This window comes from Ranitomeya imitator, chromosome 5 (assembly GCF_032444005.1).
Source record: "Ranitomeya imitator isolate aRanImi1 chromosome 5, aRanImi1.pri, whole genome shotgun sequence".
NCBI classification, from domain to species: domain Eukaryota; kingdom Metazoa; phylum Chordata; class Amphibia; order Anura; family Dendrobatidae; genus Ranitomeya; species Ranitomeya imitator.
Window position 1 is genome coordinate 705,862,429 of NC_091286.1, and position 19,193 is coordinate 705,881,621.

General features: G+C 43.6%; 1 protein-coding gene across 1 annotated transcript in view; it reads right to left on the bottom strand.

Annotated features, from left to right (window-relative positions):
* LOC138638874 (uncharacterized) overlaps positions 1-16,991 on the bottom strand; it is a 43,284-nt gene extending 26,293 nt beyond the window's left edge. The window contains exons 1-2 of the mRNA XM_069728578.1: positions 16,799-16,991; positions 15,304-15,468 (exon numbers count right to left, since the gene is read on the bottom strand). Coding sequence (XP_069584679.1) covers positions 15,304-15,468; positions 16,799-16,925 — 292 coding nt within the window. The 5' untranslated portion in view covers positions 16,926-16,991. The remainder of the gene's footprint in view (positions 1-15,303; positions 15,469-16,798) is intronic.
* Positions 16,992-19,193: the final 2,202 nt, after the last annotated feature.

Here is a 19,193-nt window from a genome sequence, read left to right on the forward strand (position 1 = left end):
TCGTTATTTTTTGCTCGTTTTGATTTTGTGATTTCGTACCTTCCGGGCTCTAAAAATGTGAAGGCGGATGCTCTGTCTAGGAGTTTTGTGCCCGACTCTCCGGGGTTATCTGAGCCGGCGAGTATCCTCAAGGAAGGAGTCATTGTGTCTGCCATCTCTCCTGATTTGCGGAGAGTGTTGCAGAAATTTCAGGCTAATAAACCTGATCGTTGTCCGGCCGAGAAACTGTTTGTCCCTGATAGGTGGACTAGTAAAGTTATCTCTGAACTTCATTGTTCGGTGCTGGCTGGTCATCCAGGAATCTTTGGTACCAGAGAGTTAGTGGCTAGATCCTTCTGGTGGCCATCTCTGTCACGGGATGTGCGTGCTTTTGTGCAGTCCTGTGGGATTTGTGCTAGGGCTAAGCCCTGCTGTTCACGTGCCAGTGGGTTGCTTTTGCCCTTGCCGGTCCCGAAGTGACCTTGGAAACATATCTGAGATGTTTTGTTTCTGCTGACCAGGATGATTGGGTGTCCTTTTTGCCGTTGGCTGAGTTCGCCCTTAATAATCGGGCCAGCTCGGCTACCTTGGTCTCTCCATTTTTCTGCAATTCTGGGTTCCATCGTCGTTTCTCTTCAGGACAGGTTGAGTCTTCGGACTGTCCTGGTGTGGATTCTGTGGTGGACAGGTTGCAGCAGATCTGGACTCAGGTAGTGGACAATTTGACCTTGTCCCAGGAGAAGGCTCAGCTTTTCGCTAATCGTAGACGCCGTGTGGGTCCCCGACTTCGTGTTGGGGATCTGGTTTGGTTATCTTCTCGTCATATTCCTATGAAGGTTTCCTCTCCTAAATTTAAACCTCGTTTTATTGGTCCGTATAGGATTTCTGAGGTTCTTAATCCTGTGTCTTTTCGTCTGACCCTCCCAGACTCCTTTTCCATACATAATGTATTCCATAGGTCGTTGTTGAGAAGATACGTGGCACCTATGGTTCCATCTGTGGAGCCTCCTGCCCCTGTTTTGGTGGAGGGGGAATTGGAGTATATTGTGGAGAAAATTTTGGATTCTCGTGTCTCTAGACGGAAACTCCAGTATCTGGTCAAATGGAAGGGTTATGCTCAGGAGGATAATTCCTGGGTTTTTGCCTCTGATGTCCATGCTCCAGATCTTGTTCGTGCCTTTCATGTGGCTCATCCTGGTCGGCCTGGGGGTTCTGGTGAGGGTTCAGTGACCCCTCCTCAAGGGGGGGTACTGTTGTGAATTCTGTGGCTGAGTTCACTTCTGTGGTCACAAGTGGTATTGCAGCCTCTGGGCTTCCTCCCTCAGGTGTTTTGGTGAGCTCGTTGGCTGCCTTGCTATTTAGCTCCACCTGAGTCTGTCTTCCTTGCTCCTTGTCAATGTTCCAGTGTTGGATCTGAGCTACTGCATCTTTCCTTGGGCCTGCTGCTCTGCTAGATAAGTGCTTCTAGTTTGTTTTCTGTTTTTTTCTGTCCAGCTTGCTATTGTCTTTTGCTGGAAGCTCTGAGACGCAAAGGGTGCACCGCCGTGCCGTTAGTTCGGCACGGTGGGTCTTTTTGCCCCCCTTTGCGTGGTTCTGCTTTAGGGTTTTTTGTAGACTGCATAGTTCTCTTTGCTATCCTCGCTCTGTCTAGAATATCGGGCCTCACTTTGCTGAATCTATTTCATTCCTACGTTTGTCTTTTCATCTTGCTAACAGTCATTATATGTGGGGGCTGCCTATTCCTTTGGGGTATTTCTCTGAGGTAAGTCAGGCTTGTATTTCTATCTTCAGGCTAGTCAGCTCCTCAGGCAGTGCCGAGTTGCATAGGTAGTGGATAGGCGCAATCCACTGCTGCTTCCAGTTGTGTGAGGATAGGTTCAGGTATTGCAGTCTGCAGAGATTCCACGTCTCAGAGCTCGTCCTATTGTTTTTGGTTATTGCCATATCACTGTATGTGCGCTGATTACTGCACGCTGTGTTGCCTGATAGCACAGCATAACACCCCTGTGGTCACCAATGGTAACGATAAAACTGCCCCCTGTGGTCACCAATGGTAACGATAATACTGCCCCCTGTGGTCACCAATGGTAACTATAATACTGCCCCCTGTGGTCACCAATGGTAATTATAATACTGCCCCCTGTGGTCACCAATGGTAACTATAATACTGCCCCCTGTGGTCACCAATGGTAACTATAATACTGCTCCCTGTGGTCACCAATGGTAATTATAATACTGCCCCCTGTGGTCACCAATGATAACTATAATACTGCCTCCCATGGTCATTAATGGTAACTATAATACTACCCCTGTAGTCGCCAATGGAAACTATAATACTGCCCCCCGTGGTGACTAATGGTAACTATAATACTGCCCCCTGTGGTCACCAGTAGTAACTATAATACTGCCCCTGTGGACACCAGTAGTAACTATAATACTGCCCCTGTGGACACCAGTAGTAACTATAATACTGCCCCTGTGGACACCAGTAGTAACTATAATACTGCCCCCTGTGGTCACCAGTAGTAACTATAATACTGCCCCTGTGGTCACTAGTAGTATCTATAATACTGCCCCCTGTGGTCACTAATAGTATCTATAATACTGCCGCCTGTGGACACCAGTAGTAATTATAATACTGCCCCCTGTGGTCACTAATAGTATCTATAATACTGCCCCCTGTGGTCACCAGTAGTAATTATAATACTGCCCCCTGTGGTCACTAATAGTATCTATAATACTGCCCCCTGTGGTCACCAGTAGTATCTATAATACTGCCCCCTGTGGTCACTAGTAGTATCTATAATACTGCCCCCTGTGGTCACTAATAGTATCTATAATAGTGCCCCCTCTGGTCACCAGTAGTAATTATAATACTGCCCCCTGTGGTCACTAGTAGTAATTATAATACTGCCCCCTGTGGTCACTAGTTGTATCTATAATACTGCCCCCTGTGGTCACGAGTAGTAATTATAATACTGCCCCCTGTGGTCACTAGTAGTATCTATAATACTGCCCCCTGTGGTCACTAGTAGTAATTATAATACTGCCCCCTGTGGTCACTAGTAGTATCTATAATACTGCCCCCTGTGGTCACCAGTAGTAATTATAATACTGCCCCCTGTGGTCACTAATAGTATCTATAATACTGCCCCCTGTGGTCACTAATAGTATCTATAATACTGCCCCCTGTGGTCACCAATGGTAACTATAATACTACCCCTGTAGTCGCCAATGGAAACTATAATACTGCCCCCCGTGGTGACTAATGGAAACTATAATACTGCCCCCCGTGGTGACTAATGGTAACTATAATACTGCCCCCTGTGGTCATTAATAGTATCTATAATACTGCCCCCTGTGGTCACTAATAGTATCTATAATTCTGCCCCCTGTGGACACCAGTAGTATCTATAATACTGCCCCCTGTGGTCACCAGTAGTAATTATAATACTGCCCCCTCTGGTCACCAGTAGTATCTATAATACTGCCCCCTGTGGTCACTAATAGTATCTATAATACTGCCCCCTGTGGTCACTAATAGTATCTATAATACTGCCCCTGTGGTCACCAGTAGTAATTATAATACTGCCCCCTCTGGTCACCAGTAGTATCTATAATACTGCCCCCTGTGGTCACTAATAGTATCTATAATACTGCCCCCTGTAGTCACTAATAGTATCTATAATACTGCCCCCTGTGGTCACTAATAGTATCTATAATACTGCCCCCTGTGGTCACTAGTAGTATCTATAATACTGCCCCCTGTGGTCACTAATAGTATCTATAATACTGCCCCCTGTGGTCACCAGTAGTATCTATAATACTGCCCCCTGTGGTCACTAATAGTATCTATAATACTGCCCCCTGTGGACACCAGTAGTATCTATAATACTGCCCCCTGTGGTCACTAATAGTATCTATAATACTGTCCCCTGTGGTCACTAGTAGTATCTATAATACTGCCCCCTGTGGTCACCAGTAGTAACTATAATACTGCCCACTGTGGTCACTAATAGTATCTATAATACTGCCCCCTGTGGTCACCAGTAGTATCTATAATACTGCCCCCTGTGGTCACTAATAGTATCTATAATACTGCCCCCTGTGGTCACTAATAGTAACTATAATACTGCTCCCTGTGGTCATTAATAGTATCTATAATACTGCCCTCTGTGGTCACTAATAGTATCTATAATACTGCCCCCTGTGGTCACTAATAGTATCTATAATACTGCCCTCTGTGGTCACTAATAGTATCTATAATACTGCCCCCTGTGGTCACTAATAGTATCTATAATACTGCCCCCTGTGGTCACTAATAGTAACTATAATACTGCTCCCTGTGGTCATTAATAGTGTCTATAATACTGCCCCCTGTGGTCACCAGTAGTAACTATAATACTGCCCCCTGTGGACACCAGTAGTAACTATAATACTGCCCCCTGTGGTCACTAATAGTATCTATAATACTACCCCCTGTGGACACCAGTAGTATCTATAATACTGCCCCCTGTGGACACCAGTAGTAACTATAATACTGCCCCCTGTGGTCACTAATAGTATCTATAATACTGCCCCCTGTGGTCACTAGTAGTATCTATAATACTGCCCCCTGTGGACACCAGTAGTAACTATAATACTGCCCCCTGTGGTCACTAATAGTATCTATAATACTGCCCCCTGTGGTCACTAATAGTATCTATAATACTGCCCCCTGTGGTCACTAATAGTATCTATAATACTGCCCCCTGTGGTCACTAATAGTATCTATACGACTGCCCCCTGTGGTCACTAATAGTATCTATAATACTGCCCCCTGTGGTCACTAGTAGTATCTATAATACTGCCCCCTGTGGTCACTAATAGTATCTATAATACTGCCCCCTGTGGTCACCAGTAGTAATTATAATACAGCCCCCTGTGGTCATTAATATTATCTATAATACTGCCCCCTGTGGTCACTAATAGTATCTATAATACTGCCCCCTGTGGTCACTAGTAGTAGCTATAATACTGCCCTCTGTGGTCACTAATAGTATCTATAATACTGCCCCTGTGGTCACCAGTAGTAATTATAATACTGCCCCCTGTGGTCACCAGTAGTATCTATAATACTGCCCCCTGTGGTCACTAATAGTATCTATAATACTGCTCCCTGTGGTCACTAGTAGTATCTATAATACTGCCCCCTGTGGTCACCAGTAGTAATTATAATACTGCCCCTGTGGTCACTAGTAGTATCTATAATACTGCCCCTGTGGTCACCAGTAGTAATTATAATACTGCCCCCTGTGGTCACTAGTAGTATCTATAATACTGCCCCCTGTGGTCACTAGTAGTATCTATAATACTGCCCCCTGTGGTCACCAGTAGTAATTATAATACTGCCCCCTGTGATCACTAATAGTATCTATAATACTGCCCCCTGTGGTCACTAATAGTATCTATAATACTGCCCCCTGTGGTCACTAATAGTATCTATAATACTGCCCCCTGTGGTCACTAATAGTATCTATAATACTGCTCCCTGTGGTCACTAGTAGTATCTATAATACTGCCCCCTGTGGTCACCAGTAGTAATTATAATACTGCCCCCTGTGGTCACTAATAGTATCTATAATACTGCCCCCTGTGGTCACCAGTAGTATCTATAATACTGCCCCCTGTGGTCACTAATAGTATCTATAATACTGCCCCCTGTGGTCACCAGTAGTAATTATAATACTGCCCCCTGTGGTCACCAGTAGTAATTATAATACTGCCCCCTGTGGTCACTAATAGTATCTATAATACTGCCCCCTGTGGTCACCAGTAGTATCTATAATACTGCCCCCTGTGGTCACTAATAGTATCTATAATACTGCCCCTGTGGTCACCAGTAGTATCTATAATACTGCCCCCTGTGGTCACTAATAGTATCTATAATACTGCCCCCTGTGGTCACCAGTAGTATCTATAATACTGCCCCCTGTGGTCACTAATAGTATCTATAATACTGCCCCTGTGGTCACCAGTAGTAATTATAATACTGCCCCCTGTGGTCACTAATAGTATCTATAATACTGCCCCCTGTGGTCACTAGTAGTATCTATAATACTGCCCCCTGTGGTCACTAGTAGTATCTATAATACTGCCCCCTGTGGTCACCAGTAGTAATTATAATACTGCCCCCTGTGATCACTAATAGTATCTATAATACTGCCCCCTGTGGTCACTAATAGTATCTATAATACTGCCCCCTGTGGTCACTAATAGTATCTATAATACTGCCCCCTGTGGTCACTAATAGTATCTATAATACTGCTCCCTGTGGTCACTAGTAGTATCTATAATACTGCCCCCTGTGGTCACCAGTAGTAATTATAATACTGCCCCCTGTGGTCACTAATAGTATCTATAATACTGCCCCCTGTGGTCACCAGTAGTATCTATAATACTGCCCCCTGTGGTCACTAATAGTATCTATAATACTGCTCCCTGTGGTCACTAGTAGTATCTATAATACTGCCCCCTGTGGTCACCAGTAGTAATTATAATACTGCCCCCTGTGGTCACTAATAGTATCTATAATACTGCCCCCTGTGGTCACCAGTAGTATCTATAATACTGCCCCCTGTGGTCACTAATAGTATCTATAATACTGCCCCTGTGGTCACCAGTAGTAATTATAATACTGCCCCCTGTGGTCACTAATAGTATCTATAATACTGCCCCCTGTGGTCACTAATAGTATCTATAATACTGCCCCCTGTGGTCACTAGTAGTATATATAATACTGCCCCCTGTGGTCACTAGTAGTATCTATAATACTGCCCCCTGTGGTCACTAGTAGTATCTATAATACTGCCCCCTGTGGTCACCAGTAGTAATTATAATACTGCTGCCTGTGGTCACTAATAGTATCTATAATACTGCTGCCTGTGGTCACTAATAGTATCTATAATACTCCCCCCTGTGGTCACTAATAGTATCTATAATACTGCCCCCTGTGGTCACTAGTAGTATCTATAATACTGCCCCCTGTGGTCACTAATAGTATCTATAATACTGCTCCCTGTGGTCACTAGTAGTTTCTATAATACTGCCCCCTGTGGTCACTAATAGTATCTATAATACTGCTCCCTGTGGTCACTAGTAGTATCTATAATACTGCCCCCTGTGGTCACTAATAGTATCTATAATACTGCCCCTGTGGTCACCAGTAGTAATTATAATACTGCCCCCTGTGGTCACTAATAGTATCTATAATACTGCCCCCTGTGGTCACCAGTAGTATCTATAATACTGCCCCCTGTGGTCACTAATAGTATCTATAATACTGCCCCTGTGGTCACCAGTAGTAATTATAATACTGCCCCCTGTGGTCACTAATAGTATCTATAATACTGCCCCCTGTGGTCACTAATAGTATCTATAATACTGCCCCCTGTGGTCACTAGTAGTATCTATAATACTCCCCCCTGTGGTCACTAATAGTATCTATAATACTGCCCCCTGTGGTCACTAGTAGTATCTATAATACTGCCCCCTGTGGTCACTAATAGTATCTATAATACTGCTCCCTGTGGTCACTAGTAGTTTCTATAATACTGCCCCCTGTGGTCACCAGTAGTAATTATAATACTGCTGCCTGTGGTCACTAATAGTATCTATAATACTGCTGCCTGTGGTCACTAATAGTATCTATAATACTCCCCCCTGTGGTCACTAATAGTATCTATAATACTGCCCCCTGTGGTCACTAGTAGTATCTATAATACTGCCCCCTGTGGTCACTAATAGTATCTATAATACTGCTCCCTGTGGTCACTAGTAGTTTCTATAATACTGCCCCCTGTGGTCACTAATAGTATCTATAATACTGCTCCCTGTGGTCACTAATAGTATCTATAATACTCCCCCCTGTGGTCACTAATAGTATCTATAATACTGCCCCCTGTGGTCACTAGTAGTATCTATAATACTGCCCCCTGTGGTCACTAATAGTATCTATAATACTGCTCCCTGTGGTCACTAGTAGTTTCTATAATACTGCCCCCTGTGGTCACTAATAGTATCTATAATACTGCTCCCTGTGGTCACTAGTAGTATCTATAATAGTGCCCCCTCTGGTCACCAGTAGTAATTATAATACTGCCCCCTGTGGTCACTAATAGTATCTATAATACTGCCCCCTGTGGTCACTAGTAGTATCTATAATACTGCCCCCTGTGGTCACTAATAGTATCTATAATACTGCTCCCTGTGGTCACTAGTAGTATCTATAATAGTGCCCCCTCTGGTCACCAGTAGTAATTATAATACTGCCCCCTGTGGTCACTAGTAGTATCTATATTACTGCCCCCTGTGGTCACCAGTAGTATCTATAATACTGCCCCCTGTGGTCACTAATAGTATCTATATTACTGCCCCCTGTGGTCACCAGTAGTATCTATAATACTGCCCCCTGTGGTCACTAATAGTATCTATAATACTGCCCCCTGTGGTCACCAGTAGTAATTATAATACTGCCCCCTGTGGTCACTAGTAGTATCTATATTACTGCCCCCTGTGGTCACCAGTAGTATCTATAATACTGCCCCCTGTGGTCACTAATAGTATCTATAATACTGCCCCCTGTGGTCACCAGTAGTAATTATAATACTGCCCCCTGTGGTCACCAGTAGTAATTATAATACTGCCCCCTGTGGTCACTAATATTATCTATAATACTGCCCCCTGTGGTCACTAATAGTATCTATAATACTGCTCCCTGTGGTCACTAATAGTATCTATAATACTGCCCCCTGTGGTCACTAGTAGTATCTATAATACTGCCCCCTGTGGTCACCAGTAGTAATTATAATACTGCCCCCTGTGGTCACTAGTAGTATCTATAATACTGCCCCCTGTGGTCACCAGTAGTATCTATAATACTGCCCCCTGTGGTCACTAATAGTATCTATAATACTGCCCCCTGTGGTCACCAGTAGTAATTATAATACTGCCCCCTGTGGTCACCAGTAGTATCTATAATACTGCCCCCTGTGGTCACTAATAGTATCTATAATACTGCCCCTGTGGTCACCAGTAGTAATTATAATACTGCCCCCTGTGCACACCAGTAGTAATTATAATACTGCCCCCTGTGGTCACTAATAGTATCTATAATACTGCCCCCTGTGGTCACTAATAGTATCTATAATACTGCCCCCTGTGGTCACTAGTAGTATCTATAATACTGCCCCCTGTGGTCACTAATAGTATCTATAATACTGCCCCCTGTGGTCACCAGTAGTAATTATAATACTGCCCCCTGTGGTCACTAGTAGTATCTATAATACTGCTGCTTGTGGTCACTAATAGTATCTATAATACTGCTCCCTGTGGTCACTAGTAGTATCTATAATACTGCCGCCTGTGGTCACTAATAGTATCTATAATACTGCCCCCTGTGGTCACTAGTAGTATCTATACTACTGCCCCCTGTGGTCATTAATAGTATCTATAATACTGCCCCCTGTGGTCACCAGTAGTAACTATAATATTGCCCCCTGTGGTCACTAGTAGTATCTATAATACTGCCCCCTGTGGTCACCAGTAGTAATTATAATACTGCCCCCTGTGGTCACTAATAGTATCTATAATACTGCCCCCTGTGGTCACTAGTAGTATCTATAATACTGCCCCCTGTGGTCACCAGTAGTAATTATAATACTGCCCCCTGTGGTCACTAATAGTATCTATAATACTGCCCCCTGTGGTCACCAGTAGTAATTATAATACTGCCCCCTGTGGTCACTAATAGTATCTATAATACTGCCCCCTGTGGTCACTAATAGTATCTATAATACTGCCCTCTGTGGTCACTAGTAGTAACTATAATACTGCCCCCTGTGGACACCAGTAGTAACTATAATACTGCCCCCTGTGGTCACTAATAGTATCTATACGACTGCCCCCTGTGGTCATTAATAGTATCTATAATACTGCCCCCTGTGGTCACTAATAGTATCTATAATACTGCCCCCTGTGGTCACTAGTAGTATCTATAATACTGCCCCCTGTGGTCACTAGTAGTATCTATAATACTGCCCCCTGTGATCACCAGTAGTAATTATAATACTGCCCCCTGTGGTCACTAGTAGTATCTATAATACTGCTGCCTGTGGTCACTAATGGTAACTATAATACTGCCCCCTGTGGTCACTAGTAGTAACTATAATACTGCCCCCTGTGGACACCAGTAGTAACTATAATACTGCCCCCTGTGGTCACTAATAGTATCTATACGACTGCCCCCTGTGGTCACTAATAGTATCTATAATACTGCCCCCTGTGGTCACCAGTAGTATCTATAATACTGCCCCCTGTGGTCACTAATAGTATCTATAATACTGCCCCCTGTGGTCACTAGTAGTATCTATAATACTGCTGCCTGTGGTCACTAATAGTATCTATAATACTGCCCCCTGTGGACACCAGTAGTAACTATAATACTGCCCCCTGTGGTCACTAATAGTATCTATACGACTGCCCCCTGTGGTCATTAATAGTATCTATAATACTGCCCCCTGTGGTCACTAATAGTATCTATAATACTGCCCCCTGTGGTCACTAGTAGTATCTATACGACTGCCCCCTGTGGTCACTAGTAGTATCTATAATACTGCCCCCTGTGGTCACTAGTAGTATCTATAATACTGCCCCCTGTGGTCACTAATAGTATCTATAATACTGCCCCCTGTGGTCACCAGGAGTAATTATATTACTGCCCCCTGTGGTCACTAGTAGTATCTATAATACTGCCCCCTGTGGTCACTAGTAGTATCTATAATACTGCCCCCTGTGGTCACTAATAGTATAATAATAATAATAATAATAATTTTTATTTATATAGCGCCAACATATTCCGCAGCGCTTTACAAATTATAGAGGGGACTTGTACAGACAATAGACATTACAGCATAACAGAAATACAGTTCAAAACAGATACCAGGAGGAGTGAGGGTCCTGCTGCTCGTAAGCTACAAACTATGGGGACAAGGGGAGACACGAGAGGTGGATGGTAACAATTGCTATAGTTATTCGGACCAGCCATAGTGTAAGGCTCAGGTGTTCATGTAAAGCTGCATGAACCAGTTAATTAATTTTTTTTTTTTTTTTTAATATAGGCCACACAGGGATCGTTAGGTTAATGCATTGAGGCGGTAGGCCAGTCTGAACAAATGAGTTTTTAGGGAACGCTTAAAACTGTGGGGATTGGGGATTAATCGTATTAACCTGGGTAGTGCATTCCAAAGAATCGGCGCAGCACGTCTAAAGTCTTGGAGACGGGAGTGGGAGGTTCTGATTATTGAGGATGCTAACCTGAGGTCATCAGCGGAGCGGAGGGCACGGGTAGGGTGGTAGACTGATACCAGGGAGGAGATGTAGGGTGGTGCTGAGCCATGGAGCGCTTTGTGGATGAGGGTAGTAGTTTTGTACTGGATTCTGGAGTGGATGGGTAGCCAGTGTAATGACTGGCACAGGGTAGAGGCATCGGTGTAACGGTTGGTGAGGAATATGATCCTGGCTGCAGCATTCAGGACAGATTGGAGCGGGGAGAGTTTGGTAAGAGGGAGGCCGATTAGTAGAGAGTTACAATAGTCCAGACGAGAATGAATAAGTGAAACAGTAAGAGTTTTTGCAGAGTCGAAAGTAAGAAAAGGGCGAATTCTAGAAATGTTTTTGAGATGCAGATAAGAAGAGCGAGCCAGTGATCGGATGTGGGGGGTGAATGAAAGGTCAGAATCAAGGATGACCCCAAGGCAGCGGGCATGTTGCTTTGGAGTAATGGTGGAACCGCACACGGAGATGGCAATGTCAGGCAAAGGTAGGTTAGTAGAGGGAGAAAACACGAGGAGTTCAGTTTTTGACAGGTTTAGTTTCAGATAGAGGGAGGACATGATGCTAGAGACAGCGGTAAGACAATCACTGGTGTTTTCTAATAAGGCAGGCGTGAGATCAGGAGAAGAAGTGTATAGTTGGGTGTCATCAGCATAGAGATGGTACTGGAAGCCAAATCTACTGATTGTTTGTCCAATAGGGGCAGTATACAAAGAGAAGAGGAGGGGGCCTAGGACTGATCCTTGAGGAACCCCAACAGTAAGGGGAAGGTGAGAGGAGGAGGAACCAGCGAAACATACAGTGAAGGATCGGTCAGAGAGATAGGAGGAGAACCAGGAGAGAACGGTGTCCTTGAGGCCGATGGAGCGGAGCATAGTGAGGAGGAGCTGATGATCCACAGTATCAAATGCTGCAGAGAGATCCAAGAGAATTAGCATGGAGTAGTGACCATTAGATTTAGCTGTTAGTAGGTCATTAGAGACTTTAGTGAGGGCAGTTTCAGTAGAGTGTAAAGAGCGGAAACCAGATTGAAGAGGGTCGAGAAGAGAGTTATCTGAGAGATAGCGGGTAAGACGGGAGTGGACCAGGCGTTCGAGGAGTTTAGAGATGAAGGGAATATTAGAGACAGGTCTATAATTAGCAGCACAGTTTTGGTCGAGGGATGGTTTTTTAAGTAATGGATGTATGATGGCATGCTTAAAATCTATAATACTGCCCCCTGTGGTCACTAACAGTATCTATAAAACTGCCCCCTGTGGTCACTAGTAGTAGCTATAATACTGCCCCCTGTGGTCACTAATAGTATCTATAATACTGCCCCTGTGGTCACCAGTAGTAATTATAATACTGCCCCCTGTGGTCACTAATAGTATCTATAAAACTGCCCCCTGTGGTCACTAATAGTATCTATAATACTGCCCCCTGTGGTCACTAGTAGTATCTATAATACTGCCCCCTGTGGTCACCAGTAGTATCTATAATACTGCCCCCTGTGGTCATTAATAGTATCTATAATACTGCCCCTGTGGTCACCAGCAGTAATTATAATACTGCCACCTGTGGTCATTAATAGTATCTATAATACTGCCCCCTGTGGTCACCAGTAGTAATTATAATACTGCCCCCTGTGGTCATTAATATTATCTATAATACTGCCCCCTGTGGTCACTAATAGTATCTATAATACTGCTCTCTGTGGTCACTAGTAGTATCTATAATACTGCCCCCTGTGGTCACCAGGAGTAATTATAATACTGCCCCCTCTGGTCACCAGTAGTAATTATAATACTGCCCCCTGTGGTCACTAGTAGTATCTATAATACTGCCCCCTGTGGTCACTAATAGTATCTATAATACTGCCCCCTGTGGTCACCAGTAGTAATTATAATACTGCCACCTGTGGTCATTAATAGTATCTATAATACTGCCCCCTGTGGTCACCAGTAGTAATTATAATACTGCCCCCTGTGGTCATTAATATTATCTATAATACTGCCCCCTGTGGTCACTAATAGTATCTATAATACTGCCCCCTGTGGTCACTAATAGTATCTATAAAACTGCCCCCTGTGGTCACTAGTAGTAGCTATAATACTGCCCCCTGTGGTCACAAATAGTATCTATAATACTGCCCCTGTGGTCACCAGTAGTAATTATAATACTGCCCCCTGTGGTCATTAATAGTATCTATAATACTGCCCCCTGTGGTCACCAGTAGTAATTATAATACTGCCCCCTGTGGTCACCAGTAGTTATTATAATACAGCCCCCTGTGGTCACTAGTAGTATCTATAATACTGCCCCTGTGGTCACCAGTAGTAATTATAATACTGCCCCCTGTGGTCACTAGTAGTATCTATAATACTGCCCCCTGTGGTCACCAGTAGTAATTATAATACTGCCCCCTGTGGTCACTAGTAGTATCTATAATACTGCCCCCTGTGGTCACTAGTAGTATCTATAATACTGCCGCCTGTGGTCACTAATAGTATCTATAATACTGCTCCCTGTGGTCACTAGTAGTATCTATAATACTGCCCCTGTGGTCACCAGTAGTAATTATAATACTGCCCCCTGTGGTCACTAGTAGAATCTATAATACTGCCCCCTGTGGTCACTAGTAGTATCTATAATACTGCCGCCTGTGGTCACTAATAGTATCTATAATACTGCTCCCTGTGGTCACTAGTAGTATCTATAATACTGCCGCCTGTGGTCACTAATAGTATCTATAATACTGCTCCCTGTGGTCACCAGTAGTAATTATAATACTGCCCCCTGTGGTCACTAGTAGTATCTATAATACTGCCCCCTGTGGTCACCAGTAGTAATTATAATACTGCCCCCTGTGGTCACTAGTAGTATCTATAATACTGCCCCCTGTGGTCACCAGTAGTATCTATAATACTGCCCCCTGTGGTCACTAATAGTATCTATAATACTGCTCCCTGTGGTCACCAGTAGTAATTATAATACTGCCCCCTGTGGTCACCAGTAGTATCTATAATACTGCCCCCTGTGGTCACTAATAGTATCTATAATACTGCCCCTGTGGTCACCAGTAGTAATTATAATACTGCCCCCTGTGGTCACCAGTAGTATCTATAATACTGCCCCCTGTGCACACCAGTAGTAATTATAATACTGCCCCCTGTGGTCACTAATAGTATCTATAATACTGCCCCTGTGGTCACCAGTAGTAATTATAATACTGCCCTCTGTGGTCACTAATAGTATCTATAATACTGCCCCCTGTGTTCACTAATAGTATCTATAATACTGCCCCCTGTGGTCACTAATAGTATCTATAATACTGCCCCCTGTGGTCACTAGTAGTATCTATAATACTGCCCCCTGTGGTCACTAATAGTATCTATAATACTGCCCCTGTGGTCACCAGTAGTAATTATAATACTGCCCCCTGTGGTCACTAGTAGTATCTATAATACTGCCCCCTGTGGTCACTAATAGTATCTATAATACTGCCCCCTGTGGTCACTAATAGTATTTATAATACTGCCCCCTATGGTCACTAATAGTATCTATAATACTGCCCCCTGTGGTCACTAATAGTTTCTATAATACTGCCCCCTGTGGTCACTAATAGTATCTATAGTATCTATAATACTGCCACTATGGTCACCAGTAGTAATTATAATACTGCCCCCTCTGGTCACCAGTAGTATCTATAATACTGCCCCCTGTGGTCACTAATAGTATCTATAATACTGCCCCTGTGGTCACCAGTAGTAATTATAATACTGCCCCCTGTGGTCACTAATAGTATCTATAATACTGCCCCCTGTGGTCACTAGTAGTATCTATAATACTGCCCCCTGTGGTTATCCCCAATGTTCTGACCTCTGTGTTTCCGATTAGTGAGGGTCTCTGGATATAGAAGCCCCCGCCCAGTGAGGGGTCACCTACTTTATGGCTTCCACGTCTTGTACTTACGTTGTAGAGGCAGCAGGCAGCGCTGTGTGCACCCCGAGGTGCAGCATTTCCTCTTCCCTTTGCAGTCTTTGTCTTGGGAACATTCAGGCTTGACCTTTATTAGGGGATTACATTTTGGGTAGTCCACGTCGGCGGGGCAAGACTCCAGCTTCTCTAAAAGCCCCCCTAAACAAGATGCAAGAAGCAGTGAGAGTCGGACATTTGTTATTCAACAGCAAACAAACAAAACCCTTTAGGGCTGATTTAAGATGTGATCTTAGCTTCTCGCCATGTTTCGCCATGGCAGGCTTCATCTGAGGCTTCCAGTCTCAGTCCCCTGATAAAGCCTGTCATGGCGAAACATTATCATTATTTTTTTTGGGGGGTAGGGGGTGTTCTGACTTTGTTCTGGTTGTGTTGCCCCCACTTCCATTGTGAGACTCTTCTCATGTCTTATTTTTTAAGGGCAGTTAATAATATTTGATGGAACATAAGATTTTTTTAATCACTTCATTCTATTTTTTGGATTATGAATGCGAAATAGCAAATTTTGAATTGTTCTTTAATTTTTACTTACAAAATTCCCTGGGAGAGATAAGAAGTTAGATGATTATAGACAAAGCCGCCATCATTGTGGAGCTTCGCTCTTATGCCGGACTAAACATTCTGAGATGTAGATTTTTTACTTTGTTTTCTCTGTAAATTTTGACAGTTTCCGAAAAGTTTTAGCTCCACAATAAATAATATATTACATATTACACTGTAATATTCCTGCACAATAAATGACAAAAAGAGAATTGAAGCAAAACGGCAGCAACGAGGAAATCATAAAATAAACAAGTGGGCGGATGAGGAACTAAAACAAGAGGGAGGTGATAAGGAAATATTACAAGAGGGAGGTGACATGAAATAAACAAGAGGGAGGTGACAAAGAAATAGCACAAGAGAGAGGAGGCGTGGAAATAATATAAAAGGGAGGAGATGGGGAAATAATGCAAGAGGGAGGAGACGTGGAAATAATATAAAAGGGAGGAGATGGGGAAATAATACAAGAGGGAGGAGATGGGGAAATAATACAAGAGGGAGGAGATGGGGAAATAATACAAGAGGGAGGAGAGGGGGAAATAATACAAGAGGGAGGAGATGGGGAAATAATACAAAAGGGAGGAGAGGGGGAAATAATACAAGAGGGAGGAGATGGGGAAATAATACAAGAGGGAGGAGATGGGAAAAATCCTGAAAAATCCGCAAAAAAACGCACCAAAACGTGGTAAAAACGCGCAAAAAATGCATGCAGATTTCTTGCAGAAAATTTCAGGTTTTTCTCAGGAAATTTCTGCAAGAAATCCTGAACGTGTGCACATAGCCTTACATGTATTTAAGAAGGAGAATCGTATTAAGTGAAAGTAAAATGGAGACATTGAACAAAACAGAACCACAGTTTCAATATCATCACCTCCATAGAGAAGTCTGGTGCCAATAGATCAGGTTCTCTATGTGCACTTTGGTTACTCACCAGGTTTAGCCAATTCTTCATCTGTTCCATAGCTCGCTATTGAGGTGTCCGAGTCGAGCTTCGGTGTTACTAACGAGCTCACGTAGCTGGAGGCGAGCAGCAGGACGAGGCCGGCCACTGGAGACATAGTGGAGAGCTGGAGACATCTTGATGGTCATGACATGTCTGTTATATATACCAATCACACAAGGAAGGAGGAAGGGAGGAAGATGGCAGAACCTGTTCCGCCACAATGCAGCATTTCACAAGAGTCTGCCCATGTTCTCACAGTGTTCTTCAGACGTCACCGAGTAATGACTTTACAATGTAGCCGGAGGGTCAGAAGACAAAAATAGGTAGACATTATTCCATCTCCTCACTGGGCTCTCAATAAAGCCCTCATGATTCACTTAGCCCTGTGAAAGGTCAGGTCATGCGATGGGGTGGTGGCTGACCCCTGCGACTTGTCCTCTCAGGATTGATGGGTGACAAGTTGTTGTGATGGGAAGGTTGTACCAGGAAGGGTTTTTTTGGAGAACACCTTGCTATCTTAGATCATGTAAGATACTGTCAGGGCTTGGGACTTGGGACAGGGAGAAGATCATTCTATTCTAGTCTAGCATGTCGGATCAAAACATTGAAATCGCAAATCCACCACTGATGATAAGTAAATGCTGGACTCTCGCAAATATCTCCATCCTCAGTCTTGTCCGGGATGGAAGGGGGGTTTAGATACCAATTGAGGAGCATTTCTTGTCTGGGGAGTTAGATACCACCTGAGTAGCATTTCTTGTCTTGGGAGTTAGATACCAATTGAGGAGCATTTCTTGTCTAGTCTTGGGAGTTAGATACCACCTGAGTAGCATTTCTTGTCTTGGGAGTTAGATACCACCTGAGTAGCATTTCTTGTCTTGTCTGGGGAGTTAGATACCACCTGAGTAGCATTTCTTGTCTTGGGAGTTAGATACCACCTGAGTAGCATTTCTTGTCTTGGGAGTTAGATACCACCTGAGTAGCATTTCTTGTCTTGTCTGGGGAGTTAGATACCACCTGAGTAGCATTTCTTGTCTTGTCTGGGGAGTTAGATACCACCTGAGTAGCATTTCTTGTCTTGTCTGGGGAGTTAGATACCACCTGAGTAGCATTTCTTGTCTTGGGAGTTAGATACCAACTGAGTAGCATTTCTTGTCTTGTCTGGGGAGTTAGATACCACCTGAGTAGCATTTCTTGTCTTGGGAGTTAGATACCAACTGAGTAGCATTTCTTGTCTTGTCTGGGGAGTTAGATACCACCTGAGTAGCATTTCTTGTCTTGTCTTGTGAGATAGATACCACCTGAGTAGCATTTTTTTTCTTGTTCGGGGGGTTAGATACCACCTGAGAACCTTTTTTGTATGACTTTCCCTACAATTTGATAGAGTAGAAGGAACCATGAGACAATTGTGCCTCACCTTATTCTGCAAAGCTGAAAGATGATCAAAAATGAATATTTTAAAAGTGTTCATTTGATGATGATATTACCGTGTAAACAGTGTGCCGATCAGTCGATCAATAAGCAAAATGCTCATTCATCAGGTGAAGTGATCTTATTCATGGTACAATAGTTCTTGGTGTTGCTTCGTTGAGGACAGACAAGCACAACCTATACATACTGAGTGATCACAACCTATACATACTGAGTGATCACAACCTATACATACTGAGTGATCTAATTTAGAGAGGTGAATTTAATATATAAACTGTTTGTACACACAAACATAAGAAGTCTGGTGTTTTGATCCGGTGACCGTGGAGCAGCATGAAAACGTTCACTGGAGTAGGTGGTCACTATACTGACCGCAAATCCTGATCTTAACACTGCAACTAGAAGTAGCCGTGGAGTGTACCTAACGAATCCTAGACACCTCGTCACAGCCGGAGAACTAAATACCCCTAAAGATGGAAATAGGAAAACTTTCTTGCCTCAGAGCAGAACCCCAAAGGATAGACAGCCCCCACAAATATTGGCAGTGAGTCGGAGTGGAAAAAACATACACAGGCAGAAAAACAGGATTTAGCACAAGAGGCCACTCTAGCTAAAATAGGACAGGATAGGACAGAGTTCTGTGCGGTCAGTATTAAAACCCTTTAAAAAATATCCACAGCAGTATATACAAAAACTTCCTCCATCTAACTAAAGATGTGGGAGCGTATATCTGCAACTCCAGCGAATCCTACATTCAGACCAGGAATACAATCAAAAAACAAGCACACAGCCTGTGTGCCACAGAAAAAGAAACAGACACTTATCTTTGCTGAAATGGCAGCCAAGCAGGAGAAGCCAGACAGAGATCCATCATGTTCCAAAAAACATTGACAACTGGCAAGGACTAATGAGTCCTGCAAGCCTAAATACCCCAGTCAGAACTGCAATTAGC